Here is a 25,301-nt window from a genome sequence, read left to right on the forward strand (position 1 = left end):
GCTTTCAAAATAGAACACTATGCCACAGAGGCATGTTAAAACGCACGAAGCATGAACGAATGGTGATTTATAGTTGGCCTGCATCTACAGGCCAAGGTGCAGACATAGAATTGTGGGAGGTGGGTGATATCCTTGCTTGTATATAAGGCACAAGACACAGCTTGTCTTTAAACTTTGTTTTTAACTAACTTAAAGGAATTCTTCTGGGGTTCTTCGGTTTCTTTCCACCTCCCAAAATCATGCCGGTAGGTGGATTGGCTACTCTAAATTGTCCCTAGTGTGTGAATATGTATGTGTGCGCATGGGGCACTGCTAAGGTGTGTATTCCCAGTGTTACTAGGATTGGCTCCAGATACACCAGGACTCTGATCTGGATAAAGCCTTTACTGAATTGGAATAAAAGGAAAAATATAAAATAAAAATCTTTGGTTTCTACTACTGTATTTAGTGAATGGGTGATTAATAGTGACAATAATTTTGATGTTTCCCTATAGTGAAAAATAGTAAGTTTTAATTTGGACTCAACATAACGCATAAACATAATTTCAATTTTCTCTCAGTATAGGGAAACATGAGGAATTTGTCTGTAGTCTGTAGTACATTTACACATACTTTCAAGTGTGGTATATAGAGAATGGACTGAAAAAGGGACATTTATTTAAGTGACACTCTCCAGGGTGAATGTGTAGACATTAAAGAGTAATGTATGATAGACAAGAGAAAACCACACACATATATACACACACACACACACACACACAGACCAACTGTGGCTATCAAAGTTTCTTACCATTGGCAACAGATTTGCTCTCTCCTCTGCTTGTCACCTGGTTGAGGTAGAAAGAGAGAGAGAGAGAGAGAGACACAGAGAGAGAGAGAAAGACACAGAGAGAGAAAGACAGAGAGAGAGAGCAAAAAAGAGAGATTCAGTAAGACTGAATATCAGTTTTCTGTTTTGGAGAGCATTAGTAGTAGAGCTGCATGATAATGTTAATATTTAGATGGCAATATACTATTATGCATTTCTCTGAGTATTGTGGATGTCAGGTGTTAATGCATTTAAGGTCAGGTGTTAATGCAACTCCACTGTTACTCATTTACTCATTCCGGATTGGAGGAAAAATCTGTAATTGTAACTTCATTACAATCTGCGGCATCTCATAGGCCCATTCACACACATTCAACATGTCCCCAAGAGTCTTTTTGGGGTCTAGCCCAAACAACTTCAGCAACACAACAAGTCATAGCTGGACACACATTTCTGTCCCTGGTACTGCTAATCACAGAAATATCCATCCATATTCTGAGGCATATATCCTACACAGAGTCACTGGAAACCTGGTGTCATTGCACAAGGGAGGGGACACCCTGTGCCAACCCATTGCGGGGCAGAATCACACACACAAATACACACACACATTCATTCACACACTACAGACAATGTAGAGATGCCAATCAGCCTATGCCTTTGGACTTGGGGAGGAAACCGAGGAAACCACAAGAGCAGAGGCAGGAATTGAACCCCCAACTCTGGAGGTGTGAGGCAAACTTTCTAACCACTAATTCTGTATGTATTATTCCTTAGGTCATGACAAGTCTGAACTGTTTCCAAGGCCTACAATATTAGAAAGGTGGTCGTTTAATTTTTAAACTTTTTCATTTCTACTGCAACCTGGGTCATCAAACTTGAATGAGATGAGTTTCACAAAAACAAGACTTATTTTAATTTCAAATGACTTTTGAATGACAATGATGCCAAAAAAGTAGGCAATGCTGTGTCTCAGAATGCTTTGGTGTATTAGAACAGCAAGTCAAGTCACACACCAGCCACACACTGCAAAGAGGCCATGTTCCTGAGCCATGCTACCTGCTCTACAGAGTGTGCTGAGGCAGCACTGGCACCCTCAGTTCACCCAGGAGGACAAACAAACAAAAAGTAGAGTCTCAGTGCCTCACTAAAATACATTTAATCACTGTAAACAAAGGCCCATAGAAAAGATGATGAGAGCTGATGTGGATTCTATGATACATATTCTATGATCAATATTAGATCTAAATGCTCTGAACAAAAGACAATGCTTTGTTGAAAATGTTGACTAATACAGCTGTGATATGTCTTGTGTGTCCAGGCAATGTTTTTATGTTAATCGTCCTGACCTCAACATTCTTTTCTAGCTTTCGCAAAGACTCCTGGGTCCAAAGCCATTACATTGATAGACCCTAGGCTGCCTGAAAATGGAGTGTATTCAGTCATGGAGTTTTATGAAGTCTCATTTCAGTCAGGATTTAAAACATTACAGTGGTCAGAATAAACATGAATAAAGGGGATGTACACTCCTGCCATCTGCATGTGCTGGCACACAGATTGATCTTTTGCAGCAGCTCTTGCTTCTTATCACAGACAGCCACTTACATACCTGGCAAGTCGATCAATGCCACATTAGGGAGACTGGAAAGTACACAATGATGTGACAGCTCTTTGGGCAGTTTACAGATGACGGGAGATGGATCTCTTCAAAGAAGATAAAGTATGCACACTGCTATCTCTTCTATTTCCTGAATGATCGGTAGGCTCTGAAGGGAGCTGCTGCACTAGTGTACACCTAATTGCCCTAACTTTAGCCAGAATGAAAAGGGGGGGTTGGAAGATTTAAATTTGTGAGGATAAATCTTTCCAACTAAAAACACTTCTGCAACTCTACACAAAAACTAGAGCATCATCTATGACTTCAAGTAGGGTGTGTTTGAGGAGAGGTTCATGACATCAAGATTAGTCACTCTTTAACACTAATATATCCCAGAGATTCTATCATTTCAGAGAAACTGCTAGACAAGGGTAATGCCTTTGCATACCATTAAAGCATCCCTTGCTGCCATTTCTTTTTGTTGTGTAGGTTTTGGAAACACGACTGTTGGTTAACACACCCGTTTTTCCATGAACCATGCACACTGCTTCTGCTTTGTTTATATATGCTTTTCGGTATGCAGCTATGGTACCTATGACATCATCCTCCCTTTGAAACCTGGGATAAGGCTGACTTCAATGTGCATTCACTATAAACAGCTTTATAGGAAGTGTGTAACAAGCATTTCAATGTATAACTGTTCCTGCCATTCTGACACTTAACAAATAAACCTGAAATGTAGAAAGAATGCTTTCTGAGAATATTCAGGATGTATGGACTGCACCAAGTTAATCATCACAGACCTTTATGAGATAAGTCCACAAATAAACACATCTGTTAGATTGGCCACTTTCATAATATCCCATAGTGATGCACCAAGTTTAAATAACAAATGTACCCTATTAGGTAACTCGACATAACACCCCTACATTCTTTTACAGAGTAAGGAAGAGGTGTGCTTATAAAAACTAAATATATATTCCAAAACATGCATTGTAGTCCAGCCTCCATCTGCTAACCAATCATGGCTGGTGTAATGAAATACTGAATTTGGAACTACGGCTGGATTGGCTGTTAACACAGCTTTCCCTAGATTAGCCCTCAGCATTACATACAGGCTACAGGTGCAGTGTGTATCTAACCTCAGCCTTGGCCTGGTCTTAACATGGCCACTACATACCCGTGCTGCCTCGCACCATGTTCAGCTTAGATATTGCCAAAGATAAAGGATCAAAATAAATATCTCGGCTGTGTTGCTTTATCTGAGGAACATCATCTCTCAACAAATATGTGGCTTCACATAGGAGAGTCAAGGCTAGGCCATGCCTTTTCAGCTTTAGCATACAGGGCAGAGGCTGATGCTATCTGCTATATTGGCAGCTGTTCAGGATAAGTGTGAATATATGTGTGTCTGTTAGTGTAGGAGCCAAATTCAACTACCAGCGCTTGTGTTAAAATAGAAGGTAACAGAATGACCTGCATATTATGTGCGCATGTCTGTGTGTGTGTGTGTGTGTGTGTAGAGACAGAACATAGAAGAAAGAAAATAGAGCAAGCACTTGTAGTGATTCTACATTACTCAAATTAAGCCTTGCATGGCACATTAAATAAACAGGAGGCTTTAGAAACTGCTTGCAGCCCTTAGAAGTGACAAGCAACATCTAGCATTCCATAAACCCCCCTTTTCATGCCAGTGAGCAAGCACAAGAGTCACACACTTACAAAGACAGACAGCCAGAAGTTAAGAGTCAAAGTAATGAAATGACACAGCGAGGGAATATGCTTTGTGATTACGTGAACAGTATCAGCTGTGCATCCTTTTTATGATAAAGTAACATTTACCTCCTCAAGGAGCCAAATCTGAAGACAACTAGCAGGAAGAAGTCTTTAAACAAAAACACACAGTGTTACTGCTCAGCTAACTGGCACCAATCACTTCATATACTTTAAATACTGAGGATTAGAGCAACTGATGATTGTGGTGATTTTTTAAGATGACATAGTCCAAACCAAAAGGGTTATAAATACACACTAACTGTTTTAGCATGAAGAAACACTTCCTGGGCAATGTAAAGAGTGTGGAGTACATAAAATAACTAATGATAACTGATGCTGCAGTTATGTAGCAAGTTACCTTGGTAGCAGAGGAACTTTTGTTTTCCCATAGACTGCGCTTGCCAGTAACATCGCCAGGTTTCAGGTCCTGAAGAAGGAAGAGACGGAGTAATGTCACACGCACAGGGCTAAGACAAAGTGTTTGATCAACCAGACGCACACCTAACAATCGATCACAAGAAAAGTGATGAACGCATACTGAGAGATAGAGAAGAGGGCATTACTCCTACCTGTTCCTCAGCATAGACAAAGGAGAAGAGGGGACAGAAGAGAATAGCCCAGAAGAAAGCAAGGCTGAGGAACTGCTCTAGGCAACAGGGGGAAACTTAAGCAGACAGAGGACAAACAGAGAAAATATTCAGTATATATGACATCCTGGGCAATTCGACTCGCCTTTCGCTGATGCTATGATAACATTTGCACTACACATCAGTTTTAGGTGTTCAGATTTTTTTTAGCATTTAAAAATAATATTTCTTATTTTAGAGAAACAACAGCTTTGTTCTCCTTCTTTTTTTCTTTTTTTAGCAGGAATAACAACCACGATATATTTCCATCTGGTTTCCATTTTCTCCCTAATTTTGCCAGTTCCCACCCACTAGTCAGCTCTCCCCTCTCACTTAAATAGCTACCAACCGGAGAGGGTAAGGGCAAGCATGCACTCCCTCTGTGACACGTCAAACCAGACATTGACTCTTGTGATTGCTTCACAGGCCAGCATGACACACATGGAAGAAAGAACTAAATGCCCATTGTGTATGGATAGAAAGCAGACGCATTCAGTTCTACAATCTGATTGGCTGAGCTGCGTTCAAGTCTTCGATATATAGGCACAATCATTGAATTCTGTATTAATGCCCCAGGTTTCGACCAATAAATCCATTACATCTAAGCTATAATTCTGTCCACAGACTCTTTATATGTCATGTTGCTTAGCAACCACAGCTTAGAGTTAAAAGACAGGTTGAAGTATTTATCATTGTATTACTAAATATGGAATGAAATTTATTAAACACCACACTATATAATTTATTGTTTTTGTAGTAAGGGTATTTAGTCACTGTGCTTCACCATCAGGTCAAAGCATTTCACTTTTTTTCATCTAACAGTAACTCTGTTTGATGGTCAATCTCCAAAGCACCCTTCATGTTAAGGGTTTTTTAGTGTGTATCTGCTGGAACTACAGAAGCAGAGGTTTAAAGAGGCAGTTTGTAATTTCTAGAACCTTCTGCTGCCTGTGAACTGAACAGCAATAGTAATGCAGGCCTAAAATCTCTTTCACAGTTTTGAAACTTTAAAATGATTTTATATTAGTCTAGAAACATTAACGTTGTACAAACTGCACCTTTAACACTAAGCAGTCTACTAGACTGAATAGAGATTTATGGTAACACTTAAACTGAATTACTGACATGGACAAAGCACAGGTCACTGCCACATGATGGCATACTGCAGCATAACAAATGGTATAAAGGGCAGTTGAATAAAGGCTAACTAACCCCTGCATTCCTTACATTCATGCAGAACAGTGACACAGGCCACTAGGTGGTGCCAACTAGACATCTTATTACAAAAGGAATGTTCGCTCGTGTCATGACCTAGTGAACAATACACATGTGAAGTGGTTGTGACTGTCAGCACTTGTAGCCTACCACAGGTCTTCCTCCTGGCGTTTTGCCCGCCTCCGGTGTTTTGTTCAGCCAATCGTTGATGCGGCCCGCGACGCCCACTTTTATTCCAGCTGCATCCTGCGAACAGAAGAGAAAACTCCCTGTGAGTCAAAGGTCAGGTTGCTAGGGTGGACAGGAAGACAGGAAAGAGGGGCCTCCTGGCCATCGGGGTTCTGTGACTGAATGTTGCTGACCTTGTTGCTGGAGGGTGTGCTGATGGGGGAACTGAAAACATTGCCCTTCTCCCACATGCTCTTAATGTTCCGCACGCCATCAGAAACCACGGGCAGGTCGATTGCAGCCACGCGTGGTGAGCGCGCCTCTTTATTACTCTGGAAAAGAGAGTAGGCGTTAAAGGAGGAGATGGAAAGGATGTATGTGTCAAAATGACTAATGGAAGAGTGTAAAATGCTGCATTTACATCATACTGGTGGTATTTTAATAAAAGCTTGGCTGATCACTCTTACATACGGTCACTTTCTGTCTGACTTTATTGTGTTCAGACATGGAAACACATCATAGCAGTATTACAGTATGACACAATGTAGTGGCTCATACAGTAGATGTGTAAATATACATACTTTAGATAGTAAGTAGACTCCAAGATATCCAACCCAGAGTACACTTCTGATACCATTACTCCAGCGACTTCCTTTACATTTCATCTAGAGACTTTTACTGATTTCTCATATTTAAGTTTTCTTTAATATATATGACAAACTAAAAGATATTTGAGTGTCTACAAAAAACAACAACTTTGGTACATGACTAAATGTATACCTAAAAATATTATAATCCACCTACAAGAGTGCCATGTCATCATGTTTTGCTTAATAGAGCTCCATAAAAATCCACCAAAACTAATTTAGTAAGCTAACACTGAGCTAGTGTTTGCAAAGAAAATGTTTGCATCCCTCCCATCTTTCTCCTTGAAAAAGGAAATTGTGTCTATATTTGCGATTCTCATACACAATCAAAAGACAATTTTGAGAGGTTAAAAATAAATAGTGGGTGCATTTCGCAATACTCATCGCAGAAGTGTTTGGAGGAAGGCGGCGTTTGACATAGCAATAACAGAAATGCCAAGAAAAATGTGTTTTAGAAGTTAGAAAAGCTGGAACATGGATGTCAAGAAGCATAATACAACTGAGAGAGGATAAAAAAAGCTTCGTAGAGGATAAGCAAAGATGTCGGAGGCGGTGATAAAAAAGTTGGAGATGTGATAAAAGCAAAGAGTTCATTAGATATATATATATATAAAATGCAAACTATCAAAAATCTGTGCTGTTCTGTCTGACTGTAATATCACTGATGTTCAAGTTTTCTTTCACGATAGTCTTGTGATGTAATTAAGTGATGAGATTCTGCTAGTTGGGACTCGCAGTGTGTTCGCACAGTATGATTCTAGTCCAAAAATTTGTATGCATCGATCGATCTCTATGATAACGTGTGTGTTGGGCTGCTCTGTGGGAAGTGGTGTAATGCTGTCAGAGAGATTGTGTGTGGGACTCACCCGCACAGCCGTGGTGTACTGCTCCAATCTGTTGTCAATCTTTGACACCACGGGAGAGTGAGACGCCTTCACGGAACTGACACACACAACACAGAGACACACAGCAGAAATATCAGATATGCCATCAGTGCATGATAGTGTCAAAACTACCTGTTGATGGTTCTGTAAATAAACATATGATTTATTTTTTTTTTGTGTGTATGTGTATTTATAATTGTATTTAGATGATCTCACAATTAGGTATATCTGTATGTTATCACCTTGCACTCGTGTGCTAGAAAGATAAGTTAAGTGCACAAAAAAAAGAAGAGAAAAGCAAAAAAAAAAAGAAAAGAAAAGAAAAGAAAAGAAAATCTGTTAAAATACCTCTTCTGCGCTGACCTGTTGAGGAATTCTGCCCTTTCACCAATCTGGGAAGAGAGATCAGATAATGGATGGAAAGCTCACTGTGTTGGTCATGTGGAAACACACACACACACACACACACACACACACACACACACACTAGTTTCCTTTTGGAAGCAGTGAGACTAGCCTGTTCTTTTCAGCCTGTCAGTGGGCCAGGAAAAGCAGGACCCTTTTTTCAGCCCAGAATCTCTGTGGGAACTACAGCATGTTTATGATATATGACAGCAGGGCTAACGGGCTAACAGGGGGGTAAGTGTTCTCGTAAAGCAAACAACAAAAAACATACTCACACACACACACACACACACACACACACACAAACAACAGCTCCCCGTCTCCCCTAGCCATCCCACCCTTCTCCTAGCACTGAAGCTAGCGAATGTGGGAGTTCCTAAAATACTCCCTTCAGGAAATTCCCCATTCTCTGACGTGTCTGAAACAGCTCTGTTCAAATGTGGTTACAGTAATCCTATTAGGCTAATGGCCTTCCTGCGTTCCCTCAGTACTGACATGCCGATGGAAGCAGCAACACTTTATCTCATTCTCTCCTTTTTCAATAACGGCCTCCACAAACCGAAAAACAGAAGGAAAGGAGAGCGCTGGTCATCTTAAAACAATGTTCAAGACATGCAAATCTTTCAGTGAGACTACACAGGAATTAGATATATGTATGGTGGCCTGGGAAACATTTGACATCGCCATAGTTTGACATTTTCCACTATATAAAGTTCTGGAAAGTGTTTGCTTTCCCACACTGAAAAATATTTCTCTTTTACAAGCATCTCAGTCACTAGCAGAATTTTACACTTTATCCCCCCCCCAAACTGAAACGGGAGAAAATTCCATTTCAAGGTTTCACTCTGACTGCAGCATAGGAGCATCCGAGATATTCTGACAGATGGTATCTGATTACAAAATGAATTGATTATGCATATGTATGGGACATGCAATATCTTATTCAGAAACATATTCAAGGCCTGCCATTCACTGTGTGTGGAAATCACACTGAGCTAACAAGGTTTTAGACATGTTTAAGCAGATTGGCTGCTTTCTTTTCTTTTTTCTTTCTTTTTTTAATCTGGCTCCTTACCTAACAAGATCTCTGCATGGTTATTGCCTAGAGAAGATCTTCTTTCACATTGTTTATGTAAAATATATTTTTGTTGTCTTAAAGTAAAATTGTTAAGGAATGTTATAGTTAATGTTATAGTATAGACATATGTTTTTATGTCACAATGCATTTTCCCAGACCAGCACACACACACACACACACACACATACACAAACACACACACACACACACACACAAATACTGTATATATATATATATATATATATATATAGCTCTGGAAAAGAAATGAGAGCACTGCAAAATAATGAGTTTCTTATGTTTTTTTCTTACAGGTTCATGTATTGGTGAGATGAACAGTTTTGTTTCATTTTTTGTGAACTGCTGACAATATTTCTCCTAAATTCAAAATATAACTATTGTTATTTAGAGTTTATTTTTAAAGGAAATGACAACACATCAAAATAACCAAGATCATGCAGTATTTGCAGAGCTTTAATAACTCAAATAAAACAAAATGCAAATAATTTTTATAAACAAATTGTGTTAATGCTTTGGCTAAGAAATCAGTATTTGGTGGAAAAACCCTGATTTGCATGTTTTGGCTCCATGATCTCCACCAGTTTCTCACATTGCTGTTGGGGAACATTATACCACTCTTTTTGCAAAAAAGCAAACAGCTCAGCTTTGCTTGATGGTTTGTGACCATCCATCTTCCTCTTGATGACATTCCAGAGGTTTTCAATAGGGTTCAAATCTCGAGATTGGGCAGTGGTCTCATTTTTTCCAGAGCTGTATATATATATATACTGGTAAAATAATGATTAAAACATTGAAGTGCATAAAAGTAGCAGTATGACAGGTAAAAATCTCAAATCCCACACCTAAAGATCACACAGCATGCGCTACATACAGTGAACATGATGACAAAGTAAAGCTGTGGACAGAAAGGGGAGGGTCGTGTCAGTGTTTCCTTAAAATAGAAACCCTTTAAGACCGAGCAACATACAATCTGAGGATATGGACTAGGTTATTTACATGTCTAAATATCCAGACTGTAGTAGAATATACCACATTTCATCTAAAGAGATGGTGAAGAAGGTGAGAAATTTCTTCTGTTAATTGCCTTAGGTCTGTATAAGTGGATATACTTATACAGTACTCTTACAGTACTGGATTAACAGGATTCTGTTTTAGCGTTGTAATGAAAAAGGTTACTACTTTGGGTAGCACTTAACTCCCAGGACCTGTCTATGGGCTCAGATACTTCATTCATTCTTCACTAAAATAATTACATACAGTTTACCTGTAGAAAACTTCATAGCAATTACAAAACAATACTCTTTAAAACAAATAACCGTATAACAAGATGCAAGACTATGGCCTTTCATAATAACTGAAATAAGTCTCCATTCAATAGGCATCAGCTGTCAAAAACACTGCTTTGTTAAGACTGATGTCAATTGACATAATACCTGATTCATGTGACATATATTTGAGAAGACATAAGGCTGTGTCAGGACACTTTCCTGTCTGGTTTATATCAGAACTTTCTGACAGCTGATTTTGTACCTCGCTGTACTTCTGCCATGTCAAAGTCACATATTGGTGATGAACTGACATGACTGCCGGGACTTTTATGCATACTTATGACAAATCCATGACACCATAATGAGAGCTTTATATAACTGACTTTAAAACCAAATTCATGGAATTTCAATGTTTGACATGTAACATCACCGTGGTTGGACTTGCATTCTGTCATACCAGAAGTACTATGAACAAAGTTAGCTGTCATGATGTTCTAATGCCCGCAGTGTGTTATAGCACAGCCTCATATGTGTGAAAATCAAAGGAACTTGACTGGTGTTATATTAAATCCTTATCAGTCTCAACAAAGACAGCTGATGCCTATAGCAAGAAACCTGATATGAATGTTTATTTCACTTGTTATTAAGGGCCTAGATACACTCACTATCCATTTTGTTAGGAACATCTGCTCATACATGCAATTATTCAATAAGCCAATGAAACGGCAACAGTGCCATATATAAAATCACACAGGTCAAGAGCTTCAGTAAAGTTCACATCAAAAATCAGGATGGGGAATAAAGTGATTTGATGTGATCGACTCTCACTACAGTGAGGTTGCAGAGGGCACAGAAACTGGAAGGTGGGCATAGAAACAGGAAAAAAAGTCATCTTTTTCCAATCGTTAACTGTCTGGCGTTTTTGCCCACTGCAGCCTTCTTAACTGACAAGAGTCGAATCTGATGAGGTCTTCTGCTGTTGTACTTCATTCACCCCAAGGTCTGGCACGTTCGGTGGATTCTGAGACGCTTTTCTGCTCACCACATTTCTAAAAGTTTTCATTTGAGTGAAAGCCTTCCTGCAGGCTGGTTATTTTCTTCTGATCTCTCTGTCATCAACAAAGCATTGCGGCTTGCAGACTTGCCACTAGCTGGATGCTTCTTGCATCATTCTATTTAAACTCTAAAGAGTGTTGTGTAGAAAAGTCCCAGGAGATGAAATATTTATCAACCATGTCACAGTAAAATTCAAAGAAATCACATTTTCCCCTTCGTTCCAATTATTGGGTGTGAACGTTAACTGAATCGTTTGAACAGGATCTGTATGATTTAAGCATTGTGTTGCTGCCACATAATTGGCTGCATGAATGTGCAGGTGTATAGATGTTTCTAGTAAACTGGACGGTGTGTGTAGAGGTGTCACATGACCCTGTTAATGGACATTTAAAGTGTTAAAGGTTGATGTAAGATTTCCTGAGAAATATAGGTCTCATGTAGCCCTTGTACAGAGTTTTGTAGAATTTTGTTACTTTCTTAATTATTCTAAGAACAAAGAAATTAAGAATTAAGTTCTCTTATGGATATACAGTATATTCTAGGCAGAATGCACATACAGAATATACACCTGCAAACCACAACCTTGAACCAGATTAGATTTGAACAAATGCGTCCATCCTTATTGGCCAGAGGCAAACATTCACAAACACACATTTTTCTTGGAAACAATTTTCTCTTCATGTCGATAAGCTGTCCTTCCTCTCATTAAATGAGAGAGACAGCAGAATGTGCATTGGTGGAGCCAGTGTGTTCCTGTGAGTCAGTGAGTACACCGAGACAAGAAAAAAAAGTGAAAAAAGAAACAGGGAAGAGATGGACTGAATGAGTGGGAGCTCACCTTCAGAGAGGATCCTCGTGGGCTCACACACTTAAAGGGCTTGCTGGTGTCTCCATCTACCTCTTCCCCGACCTTCTGCCTCCGTTCAGCCGCCTCCGCTCTTCTCCTCTCTATCTCTTCCTTCATCCTCCTCTTCTCCTCCTGCACAAAGAAAAAACAAACCCTATTCCATTACATCACGCACTAACACACACACATACGCTAACAGACTCCCCAGAAAGCAGCATGCTAATGAAGCAGTGAATTCCATCTCAACTGGGGAATCATAAAGCTGCTCTTTTTCAGCCTGCGGCGGCTCTTGGCTCGGCTCTCAGCCATCAGACACGGGGCCTTGTGGTATCTAATTAGTCCTTTATTTACTCCACCTTTTAATTAGGAACAAGGAGCTTGTTAGTACCACAATGCGGGGAACAGGCGAGCTGACCGGCACGTGCAGTCTGGCATGGTTAAGGCCTGCTCAAAGCTGAAAGCAGTCTGCATGAGGCTGTGGGGACATCTGCATAATGTAATTGAGAAATACTGCTGAGATGTGTGCATCATAAATGATGGCGTGCTGTAATCTGTAATGCGCATAATGAAAGCGGTTGTTGGAATTCGGACTTGGGTTGAACGGCACTGTCAGTGTGATAGTGATACCAATAAAAAGGAGTTATGACCCTGTCACATATGGTATCCAAGGTTATACAGGCTTGTCACAGGAACATAAGAGATTCAAAACTGAAAGTCCAAATATGGAAATATGTGTAGTGTAACAGAGGCTCTGTCAAATTTTATCTGAACTATTAAAAAAAAATTCGAGGACCTAATGACACTGAGGGTTGGTGCAAGAATGCAAAGAATGTGTTCCTTTTCATAGCGGTTCAATTCTCAGGCTAAAACTTGATCCAGAGCCAGAAAAGAAGGCCAACACAAATATTACATTGCACTAGGAAAGATTCTCCTCAGACAAATCCATCTTAAATAAACACAGATCTAAGTAAACACTCAGATGGAAAGAAAGAAGGAATGAGTGACACTTATTTGACATACCTCCTCTCTTGTCTTCCTCTCAGACTCCTCTTGCTTTTTCAGCCTCTCTTCTTCCTCCAGCACTTTCTTCCTTTCCTCCCTCTTCCTCTTCAGCTCCTCCAGCTCGGCTTCAGCCTCCTGCTGCTTTTGTTTCATCCTTTCAAACTCCTCGATCTCTGTCTCGTCTCTCCTCCTCTTCAGCTCCTCCAGCTTCCTCTCGGCCTCCAAGCGTGTTTGCTCACCGTCGTCCCCTTCGTCTGCTGCCGGACCCTCAGAAGAGTGCACGCTGCCACGGCTGGTACACACATACACACATGCATACACACACGCACACACGAACAAAAACATGTATGTATATATCCATATGATCGCATATACACCCATATGTTGATGCTCAGAGGCAGGAATACAGTCTTAGAGGAGTTCAGGTAACACACACACACACACTTCAGAGCACTCCTATCTAAGGTGACAGTCTTAAATTACAGGTCTGGGATTGAATGACTGGAAATCAAATACAATGTCTGAAAAGACAAATTCTGTGTAAGTAACAAGAACTAATGAATTATTTCAGTCATTTCCCCTTTATTTCTCAAGTTAACATTTCTTCTATTTTCATCAATAATTGATTTCAAATAACATATTCGGTCCTGTTTGTCCCAGCTCATATGGAAAAATACAGCATGTTATGTATATTAGTCAAACTTATTTCACAGTATAGTTCTACTGTAGTTACTAAATTATTCAGACTCTGTGTTATAAATGTTAATCATTTTATTTATTTATTTATTTATTTATTAATATTTAGAATTTTTCCCATCCCCAATTTCTGTACCTATTATGTTCACCTGCCATTTCACACTCTCTAGCCAGCACTCCCCTATCATATGACAGCTACCAACTGGGGAGGGTGACGGCTAACACGTGCTTCCTCTGAGACACACGAAGCCAAGAAGCCAACTGCATTCTTCCAATGCATCTTATCACAGGGCATCATAACCTGCCCGGAGTACAATAATTTGCTTACTGATGAATATCTGAACAATAAACTGTGAAGTGTTCAGAGTTTAACGTTTCACAAGACTGCTCTAATGCTTTCAGTTTATCAGAACAATGTATAAATATATATACGATAAATAAAATATTCTCACTTTTGCAGTCTTTGACTAAGTGCCTATGTTATATGATTGTTGGCCAAAGGTTTACCATGAAACTTAAATGCAGCATGCATCCTCAGTTTCATTTTTGCATTTTGGAATGGATCTCAAAGAAAATCGCCTATGACTTTGGAAACATGTATTCCAATGGATTTGGTAAAAATAATCATAGTCATAATTGACACAAGGAACAAAAGTCAAAAGAAAGTCATTTATTACATTTAGCTTGAGACACAACGTAGTCTGGTGCTGGTCAACATATAAAATTGGTGTATTGTTTCCTTCCTTCCTTCCTTCCTTCCTTCCTTCCTTCCTTCCTTCATGCATTCCTTCCTTCCTTCCTTCATGCATTCCTTCCTTCCTTCCTTCCTTCATGCATTCCTTCCTTCCTTCATGCATTCCTTCCTTCCTTCATGCATTCCTTCCTTCCTTCCTTCATGCATTCCTTCCTTCCTTCCTTCCTTCCTTCCTTCCTTCCTTCCTTCCTTCATGCATTCCTTCATTCCTTCCTTCCTTCATGCATTCCTTCCTTCCTTCCTTCCTTCCTTCCTTCATGCATTCCTTCCTTCCTTCCTTCCTTCCTTCCTTCCTTCCTTCCTTCATGCATTCCTTCCTTCCTTCCTTCCTTCCTTCCTTCCTTCATGCATTCCTTTCTTCATCACTCATCTAATTATTTTATCCTGGTCAGGGTGTGGAGCCTATTCTTGGACCACTAGTGAATTGAGAATATGCCCTGTGTAGGACACCAGCTTATCACAAGGCAAGGCATTCACAGACCCAGACACACACTCACAGGTTCACACACCATAGCCAATCCATGCACAGCCATATTTCTGAGATGTGTAAGGAAACCAGAGAGAAACTGGGAGAACATATGAAACACCACAACAGTATTCCAAGATCTGGATGGAACCAGACTGAATGTGCATTTTTAGCACATTCAAGCTTACTGGTTAATGAGTCAGATTACTGATCAGATGGGCGGGAGTTTGAATCCCAGCACTGCCATTGCTGGGCCCTTGAGCAAGGCCCTTAACCCTCAACTGCTCAGCTGTATAAATGAGATAAATGTAAGCTGCTCTGGATAAGGGTGTTTGCTAGATGCCATAATGTCATGTGTTCTGACCCACCTCTGGGTTCTCTCCACCTTTTTGTGTTTGCTGTCCTCATACACTCCCCCGTTCTGCTGCTTGCTCTTCCTTCCTGCATCCTCATCCTCCATCTGCCAAGAGACAGATACAACTCAGAACATGGTGCAAAGTGAGGTGAAGCTGTTCAGGGTCACTCAGGAAGGAAAGGGTGAGACAGTGGACAGGTGAAATGAACACACACACACAAACACACACACTCCTGTCATGCAACAAGCTGTTACCAGTCTGTGAAAAACACTTCACTAGTGAGGAAACATGACTGTACAGAATAGACTGTGACCTTACTGATGACTGTGGGCAAGTTGATAAAGACAGCAGGTTGTTGTGGACACACTGTGGGATCACACTGGTGTGTGGATAATGTTCAGGTTTTGGGGCAAAGCCTCTCAGCACTTACACTGCATTGATTTTTTAAAAAGGGTCACTGCTTTCGGCTAGAAATTTGTAGACAAAAATTGACGAAGGCTGCACAATTTGTCACATTTTAATTTTTGACTTGCTGAATTCATTAAAATAATAAACTGTGATACTAGCGGGTTAATGCTGTTTATTTGAGGCTAAAAATAGAAAGATTTACAGCTATAACATAAGTGAACCTATTTCTTGGACATTAAATGTACACTGATAAATAATACAAGTACACATTAAAATTTAGTTATTGACAAATTGCTGCAGTATAACATACTTTTTAAAACACAATTATTTTCCTTTAAAAGCATGTTTCATGACGTTTAATTCCTGATAGGAATTACTCACTATTCATGTGTTCTATCTATTTAGGTAGATATTCTGTTGGTTGTCGCTGTATTTAATATTTTAAATTATTTTGCCAAATAATCTAAGCTTTATTCTAATTCAAAGTATTATAAAGTTGAAGGTAGGATCTTGTGCCTCTGTTGCATTTCAATAAAGAATTTCAAAGTACTTGATAGAAAAATGTGCCTCTATTTTACATTTTCTGTACTAAAGAGGGGTCTGAAAAGACAGGAATAAAGGTGAAGGGTGGGAACAGGAGTTATAAGACTATTAATATATGAAATGCTAATGCAATTTATATGCAAAATGAAAGTGTAAAGGTTGTCACCCAAGCTTAGAGAACTAAATGTCTTATTGGACTTTCGGAGTTTGGAGATCTTTTTGCGAAGGAGATTTAGAATATAATAAGTAAAGAAGCCTGATTGAAATGTTTGAGACATTTATTTTTCATAAATCAACTAAATAATTATGAATAAATTTTGATTTTTATATTTAAGTATATAATCTATTATTGTGCAGCCGAACAAATAGCTTACATTTCTGCAACTAAATTTAACATATTCAATTCAATTTAGAAAAAATAAAAAAAACTTCTCACGCTTAACCCCAAAAGCTCTAATTATCCATCATCTACGAGCATCTAACCTCTTACCAAGACACAATCATTTTTTACAAACTGTCTGCTTTTCATCTGCTGCCCTCTGTGTAAGCACCTCTAACTCATTCTCCTCTACTTCCTCTACATCCTCATCGACTTCTGCTGCATCCTCCTCCACTTCCTGCTCTGTAATGACTGTAGAATCAGCTAGGTCTTCATTTAAAGGCTTGCATTTTTCACTTGGACACACAGCATCCTGACCAGTACTGCCCTACAAAAGGAATCGGGAGCCACATGGTTCAAACTGCATCTGTTCAATCATTGAAAACGAGAGGAAATCAATAACGGCAGCCGTACCTCATCTTCTATTTTAGCTTTTTCCTCAGTGGATTCCTGAAAGTGAACAATGTTCATCAAAACCAACTTGGCCGGGATTACTGGCAGCTACAAACAGCATGAAATCAGGCAGGACATTGCAAGGGTTTACGCGAAACATACCTGTTCCCTCAAGTAAGACCTGCGTGGCTTCTCCTCCTCCAACTCCTTCTGAGGAATGACCTCCTCCTTCACCTCCTCTTTCACCTCCTCCTTGCTGTTGAGTGTCGGCTCGTCTTCCTGGTTGCTGAATGCCCGGTAAGAGGTGGTAGAGGAGCTCTCCACACTGTAGGTGCTGTAGGATGGATCGTCTACGGACTCCAGCTGTTTCTGCCTGTCCAGTGCCTCCTTCATCCTCCTCTGCCTGCGCTCCTCACGCTTGGCCAGGCGATCAAGCAGGGCTTGCTCCTCATCATCTCCCTCACCGGCCTGGCCTGAGCTCGACACTGTCTCTGTGACACTGAGAGAAAGAGAGAGAGAGAGAGAGAGAGAGAGAGAGAATGATCAAGAGACGTAAAAAAAGCTTAACTCTATATAATATTACAAAATGATACACTCTCTGTGAATAAGCTGTAACTATGGAAACAATGACATTACAACATGTGCATTAATACAAACCTGTGATTTGAGTTACAGTTAGCACTAATGCCCATGCTACTATAGAAAATTAATCAACACCTTCTGACCAATCAGAATCGAGAATTCAAGAGTGATACATTCATTTCTCTCGCATGTTTAATTCTTCCTATAGATTCTATACTGCTTTTAAAATATTTTTGCAATATATTGATGTAATGTAAGTACCTCTCAAAAAGCAAACATTTTTACTGTCACTTTTAAGGACTGTAAAAGTCTAAGCACTTTCTTTTGGCTAAGCAATTTAGTGTTCAGTACAGAAAAAATATGTCTGTCAAAGCAATATTTGCATAGATTTCATTCACACACACACAGCATCCCACTGTGTCCTTTTCCCTCAGTGACGAGTCTGCTGATGAAATGGATCAGGTTTGTTCTTTTCCTGCCTCCTCATCCCGCACTGGGATGCGAGGGACACAACATCAGTGCTACTGTAGGTTAATGTAGTCTGAGTTCACCACTTGGCACAGCTTTCCCTCAGCATCAGCACAATTCACAACACACACATACATACACACACTGCTCACACACCAAGGACGCTCACAGGCTGCTGTGATATCCTCTTGTGTACAAAACTATGCATGGTGTACAATACTGCAGTGTTGGCTCACGTCAGCACGACCCACTGCTCCCACCTCACCGAGCCGCTACAGGAAGTTACACACAGAGCAGAGCTAAAGGACAGATAAGGATTTCTACAGCGGCAGTGTGTTGTCTCTATGAAGATTAGAGTTTCATGTATGTATTTTTAACATGAAGCGCTAAAAAACTACACACAGCCAAAAGTCTACCTGTATTCTGGGTCACACACACACACACTGTGGGAAAGTCCATAAAGGCTAGCAAGTGACCCCTAGTGCCTGCTTCATTCCACTGACTCTCCTGCTAAGCTTTTCTTTCTGAACCTCAAATGAATAGACGAGTAAAAATTCTCATGGCTCTTATTCCGTCTACTCTACAGTACATGTATTCCTTCATTCCAATTACTCCACATTTGATGCAGAATCTAATTCCAACATCCCAACTGATAAGCTGAGGGTCAAAAGATCTTCACTCGCAGTGATTTTATGACAGTCCTGGGAATTGAACTCACAACCTTCCAGGCACTGAGATATCTTTATACTGACATAAGACATTGTAGATATGCTGTTTGATTTCTCATGGACATGATAAAAATGATTAAACTTCCAATTACTCATTCCAGAGTAGACAGTTACTAGGAAGTTAAAATTCATTCATCTTCACTTTTATGACAGTAATCACTTGCATGAACACTGGGCACAAGGCACCCTGGATGTAATGCCAGTCCATCACAGCGCCTCATCAACACACATTTACACACTCATACATACCTAGGGGAAATTAAATAAGTCCAACATGGCCTTTGAATACTTTTGTGCACTTCTTCTTAGATATATTTGGAACACAGTTCAAGTTTTGGCCTAGTGTCTCAATTTGCCCCTCTGCCCAGCTTGAGCATGGAGTCCTGTGCATTAGGGCCAGTGTGGGAATTTAGCCAGTGTGGTGTGTAGGTTGGATTTACAGTGTGCTGTGTTTGTGTAAGTAGTATTTGCTCATGAACTGTGTGAGTGTGTGTGTGTGTGTTTGTATAAGACACCTGTGGCTGTTAAGCCCCACGCTTTCGGCTGGGTTAGCTATCTCTTCTCCCTCCTTGCCTCGTATACGGTCTTGACGTGCTCTTCTTCGACGCTCACGAGCTGCCTCTTCCTCGTCCTCCTCATTCCGGCGATAAGCCATCCTGGACACAAACACATAAAATGAACGTTTAGTATGCTGTACTTAAAGATACATAGAAGGAAGCAAGGCAGAAGTCTTGGGGGCAGTAAAGTGTTTCTTAAAGTCATTACTGTCATATTGCTGTATGTGTGTGTGTGTGTGTAGATGTGTTTGGCAGCTGATGAGAGGAGCTGTACCACAGTGTGCAGCTGTCACTCAGAGAACAGTTTAAGAGCGTAGAGAGGAAGCCAGCACTTGTATATAACTTAAGCTAAACTCTACTTTCCTTATGTACTGACTTCTACTCTGAGAACAGCATAATGTCCTCTGTTGTAGCCAGGAAATCTTCTGTAATTGAAGACAGCATTCTGTTAACGCCCAAGGAAGACCGGCGGGAGAGTGACATCATTAGATAACTTGGCTCTATAGACAACCCTTGTCCTCTGTCCCTTTACTTTGCCATGTCTAACAGGACTATCTGCATTGCACAGTGTATTCGAGGGAAATAATGCAGTCCAGACTCAGAGATTGTATCCTAGAGCTAAGTTCCTTCTCCTATAACCACAATAACACATCTTCACCAAACTGAAGCTCTTTGTAACAGCGTTGCATTTCTCAGTAGCTAAAACATGTTTAGAAGTTTGTCTTCTACAGTGTGTGTATTGACTACTGCATATTACACATGGAACCCATTTAGCAGATGAGATTTTGTTTAAAAAAGCAACAACTAATGCATCTGTAGTGTATATGTATTTACTACAGACAAACATTCATACACCTCTAAAAAAATATTTATTATTATCATCATTATTATTATTATTATTTGTTATTATTTTTACCAATATACCTTTACAGAAAAAAATATGTATATAACTTCTTCAACTACTTCAAAATTGCTAGCAAATTAAGCTTTAAATATGTAAATTACAGATTATATTTTGCTCAAAGTCCCAGCAGTGTCAGCACTGGGGCTTGAACCATCAACCCCCTGATCAGCCAACCAGAGCCTTAACCATTGAGAAATGAGTACAAAGAAGTTACAAATATGCTTTTACATTTAAGTACCTCCATTTTCACCTGATCATGTGGTGACAAAATCTACAGGAAAGATCTTTTTCAGGCCAACAACCTGCATTTCAATCTTTATAACTGATCTTCAATGGCAAGAATGATTTTGTACTGAAGTTGAATATTTTCATTTATCTACAATTCTTACATCAACATCTTGGTGTAGTTTTAACTCTTTCCTACATTACCCACTCGACTACTTGTTGATATTGGTGCTCGTGAAGTTTAGCCATTGTTTCTCTCTACTTACATACACCGATGCAGCAGCACTTTAGTCATTTAGTATGTCCAGCTCTCTCTGTTGTACACTCTGGTCAAATCTTGTAGTCTTGCTAACTAGCCGAGCCTAATCTCTGCCATGACTCTGCATAACTGTGCAGTATAGCTGTATTGCATTATGGAACTAATGAAATACGTCCAGTGTTTTGATTTACTGTGAGAGAAAAAAAGATGCTTTTGCTCCTTTGTAGGAGCTAACAGCAAAATCTGAGCAGTATCACATATGTATGAGATATATAATCACATCAGTGCAGCAGATAACAGCTACCTTCTCACGGGAAGTACAAAATTTCAGCAACAATTTAGCAGCCATTTTATATTATATAGTGAATTCTAATATTATACTATAAGGGTTGTAGTTCTGAATTTGTGTAATGTTGTGGCTTATTTTAACAGTCAACTGTACCCCTAGCCTTCCAACATAAGCTCTATTGTCAGTGTTGAATTTCTGTCCATGTTCATCAGGCGTATGATCCGGCAGAGACAGATAACGTTTCAACTGGAAAAATGCTGAAGTGTTCCTTTAAAAGCCTCTGTGGTGAGCACTGGGCGGTCTGAGCCTTGTTTTACTGATTTTATAAAATCTGTAAAGACGGAAATGGCTGTAGAGTGGGAGATGGTGTTGATATGAAGGCACAGGCAGAGAGAAGGCTACGACCAAACAGCCCACACATTAGCGTTCCCAAATATTTTCCTTTCGTTCAAACATCTCAGAAATGTCCGAGAAAAACAGTTTGGGAAAAGCTGCTGCGAGTGAGGTTTGACATAGCAACAACATAAGGTCTGAGAGAGAGAGAGAGAGCGAGAGAGAGAGAGAGAGAGAGGGAGGGAGAGAGAGAGAGAGAGAGAGAAAGAGAGAGAGAGAGAGACTTCTGCCAAAAGGCTGCCCTATTCCCACACTCGTCCCACTTTATCCTCTTCTCCCACTGCACTCACAGACACTCAGCTCATCTGGTATATTCCTTTTCTGCTTCCATTTCCCTACAGTCCCTGAGATATGCATAAAACTTCTCAAAGTTAAGGTGGTCTGAAATGATCAAGCTTCTGTCATTTACAAGCTAATAAAAACAATTCAGTGTCCAGAAAAAGAGAGACTGTTCCTGAATCCTTCTTTACAGCATCTGGTGTCTTTCTTCCTATTTCTCTTTCTCTCTTCCTCCAACTGTCTAATACACACAAGCTTTAGTGCTGAGGGAGAGTACTTATGGAACGGCCCATTCGCTGAGGATGGGTGTTATTTCCTGAGCTCTTCCTGGCCTCTCATGGGAAAACAGCGCAGATGTGTGGGATCAAAATGCCCGCTGTGCAGAAGGCAAGGCTCTCTGCGACAAGTCATGGCATCCTCGGACGTAATGCAAAAGTTTTTAAAGATTTAAAGCAGTCAAATGCACACAACTGAAACGTGGCTCTTGTAAAAACTAGTCACGCTCTTGTCATAACTTTTCCTGATGTTCTTCGAGCAGTAAGCAAGAGACAAAACATTTCACAGTGTATGTATGTTTGTGGAGTGTCGCTGGCCCGCCTCTGAGCTGGAACTGCTGGCTCCGGCTCGGGAAAGGCCACGACGGTCACAGAGGGAGAAGTGTGTGTGTATACGAGAGTGAGAAAGAGAGAGGGAGGGAAAGAGTGAGGGAAACACAGCCCTAGGCCATGGAGTCTGCTCAACCTCTGACCTATACTAATATTCCCCATGCCCATTCTCAAAGACTCTGCAGAGTGCACACTAGAGGCTGCATTTGAAAAAGCAGTTCTAATGTTAGTGGTTCATATCATCGCCGTCAGAGTTCAGTGGCTACGCATCAAGACTACAGCAGATGCAGCTGTGCAGGAGCACGTAGCTGTTATATCCATAGTTCTGAAAGTGGTTCCAGAGTTCTGTGACGTACAGCCGGGGAATCCATGATTTAATGATGTGACTCCTCTGGAGCTCATTGTCACTTCTATCATGTGACTAGTAAGTTGTTATAGCTATTTGTGACTTCCCCATTACTCTTTATAATTAACACCTAATCTTCGAAGGTATCTAAGATTTATTTTGTGGAGTTGATCTGTTACCCAAAATGCCATTTAACTTCGACCCCTCTCTCTCTCACCTCCTCATTTGGACACAGACAGATCACACAGATCAGATTCCAAAGTTTCAACTTTCAGACTGGTATTAGCGCTACCGTACTTATCGTCTCGTAGACTGCTAGTCGAGTTAAGTGCCGTAAATCAACACATCTGTGTCAAACAGCTGCTTTGCATCCTGGAGGTTTGGCTACAATCTTTGCTTTCTCTGAAATCTCTTGAATAAAACTTTGAATATCACTGTTTTATCGTGCGCTACAGCTAACAGTGAAACCTGGCAAGTATTCCTCACATTTATCATTGTAAACACTAATGTAACTGCATCAGTAATGCCTCACTGTAACGCCCGCTAACTTCTCAGGAGAATTGGAAAAGAATACAGCAAAAACCAATGAATTAGCACCAGAATCATTAATCACATCACAAACATTTCACTCTAAGCATGTTTAGTGTGTATCAGGGTTGATTAAGGCAACTAATTTAGATTTATTTCTTTTATCAAAACACAATAGTTTTATTCATGACTGACTGCAAAATGCTTAAAATACCAAAAGATGCTTAATTACAGCAACATTACACAAAGTCTTATCAGAGACATCTGCTCTCTGTGTCTATCTCTCTCTCTCTCTCTCTCTCTCTCTCTGCTCTCTGTCTCTATCTCTCTCCCTGTCTCTCTCTCGTTCCTGCTCTTTCAATACAAGCCAACTTCATTTACAGATGCTGTTGGTAGTTATGATGAAAACCCATTATAAAGCTTAGGCAGTTATCTGAAAATGTAATGATATGAAAAAGTAATATCCATATAGGGCTACTCTCAGCTCGGCGTGACTGATATTAGACAGAGCCGTGAGTCTTGCTCTTTTTCTGCAGCAGACAGAATCTTGGCCATTTCAGATGGAGGAGTGAAATGGCACTTGTCAAGCCTTCATCGCCTGACCATGTTCCAGCTGGACTCCGATGCCAAGGTTCTCCCGTGTGCTCAGGGCTTATCGTTCCCTCTCCCCAGCTCCTCTGCAACATCTGCCCTCCTGCTGTTACAGACTCCCACTCCAACACTTCCACCGAGACGTAACATGGGTGGACTTATCCACCAGCCAACTCTAGTAATGTTGAACAAGTTGGCCAGATGACAAAACATATTATGTGGACTGAAAAAAACATCTGGCTATGACTTTGGCTCTTGCGCTGCATATTCTGGTGATGGTTGAATGGATAGGGCTAACGAGATGATGTGCGGTTTAGACTACGCTGATTTGATGTTTGATTACAAGAATAAATACGTATTGAAAGTGTATTTGCACAACAGAGCACAATATTATTTGATCATATCTTTTGTCTCAAGACTGTTGAGAACTGAGAATCAGGATCAAACTGGAACCGTTCCACGGAAGAACAAAAACACTTCTGAACTTTCAGATATTTTTTGCAAACTTGGAAAGGAAATTCAGCTCCTTCCTAGACAACCTATAGCAAAGTATTAGTTTTATGCTCCAGTAGCCAAATAAAATAGTGACAAATTTAACCACTATACACTTTCATCAAATACAGGTCTAGGATTATGAGAATGCAGAGGATATAATGTATCTTAAACCAAACAGTGAAAACCTAACTTTGCTGCATGGCACATACTGAACAGGAACTTCACTTGCAAACCTAACAATGCACACAATTGACCAAGGTCCAGTATTCTGCCAATGATAACAAGGGTGTTAGCTACTGAAAAGAATACGCAGCACTTACAGCAATGAATATGCTGGGAATAGCATTGAGCGAGGTCTGCTCGTTCGTTACCCATGATGCTTTGTGACAGGAGCATAAATCATTCCTTAACAGCTGCACACAGTGTTTGTGGAGCTCTTTCAAAATATGCAGCATTTGACAAGAAACGCTGATGCAAAAATCGCTGTTTGACTTTCTGCCATCAGTGTTTATGGGAGTGTCTTTTTTTTTGCCTTAAATGGGCACGAGACACGAGCGAGCTGGATTTCTGAGCACTTTTCACAAAGCAGCTATCACACGACCATCAGCACCATCTAAAGTCTGTCAGGAAAGAGCCGAGAGCAGGAGCAAACACAGCTGTCA

At 40.3% G+C, this 25,301-nt stretch overlaps 1 protein-coding gene across 7 annotated transcripts in view; it reads right to left on the reverse strand.

The window, feature by feature from the left end:
* Nucleotides 1-25,301, reverse strand: part of cald1a (caldesmon 1a) — a 49,672-nt gene that overhangs the window by 1,583 nt on the left and 22,788 nt on the right. For 2 of the 7 annotated variants that reach the window (XM_058416711.1, XM_058416710.1), the window contains exons 3-15: nucleotides 19,684-19,824; nucleotides 17,553-17,889; nucleotides 17,412-17,447; nucleotides 17,170-17,325; nucleotides 15,680-15,771; nucleotides 13,414-13,687; nucleotides 12,385-12,525; nucleotides 8,070-8,113; nucleotides 7,704-7,779; nucleotides 6,385-6,522; nucleotides 6,173-6,268; nucleotides 4,540-4,608; nucleotides 791-827 (exon numbers count right to left, since the gene is read on the reverse strand). In XM_058416711.1, coding sequence (XP_058272694.1) covers nucleotides 791-827; nucleotides 4,540-4,608; nucleotides 6,173-6,268; nucleotides 6,385-6,522; nucleotides 7,704-7,779; nucleotides 8,070-8,113; nucleotides 12,385-12,525; nucleotides 13,414-13,687; nucleotides 15,680-15,771; nucleotides 17,170-17,325; nucleotides 17,412-17,447; nucleotides 17,553-17,889; nucleotides 19,684-19,824 — 1,637 coding nt within the window. Of the gene's footprint in view, nucleotides 1-790; nucleotides 828-4,247; nucleotides 4,291-4,539; nucleotides 4,609-4,750; nucleotides 4,846-6,172; nucleotides 6,269-6,384; nucleotides 6,523-7,703; nucleotides 7,780-8,069; nucleotides 8,114-12,384; nucleotides 12,526-13,413; nucleotides 13,688-15,679; nucleotides 15,772-17,169; nucleotides 17,326-17,411; nucleotides 17,448-17,552; nucleotides 17,890-19,683; nucleotides 19,825-25,301 lie in introns of those variants that run through there. The other 5 variants (XR_009207341.1, XR_009207342.1, XM_058416712.1 and 2 more) reach the window with 5 other exon arrangements.

Source organism: Hemibagrus wyckioides, linkage group LG19 (genome assembly GCF_019097595.1).
Source record: "Hemibagrus wyckioides isolate EC202008001 linkage group LG19, SWU_Hwy_1.0, whole genome shotgun sequence".
Taxonomy (NCBI): domain Eukaryota; kingdom Metazoa; phylum Chordata; class Actinopteri; order Siluriformes; family Bagridae; genus Hemibagrus; species Hemibagrus wyckioides.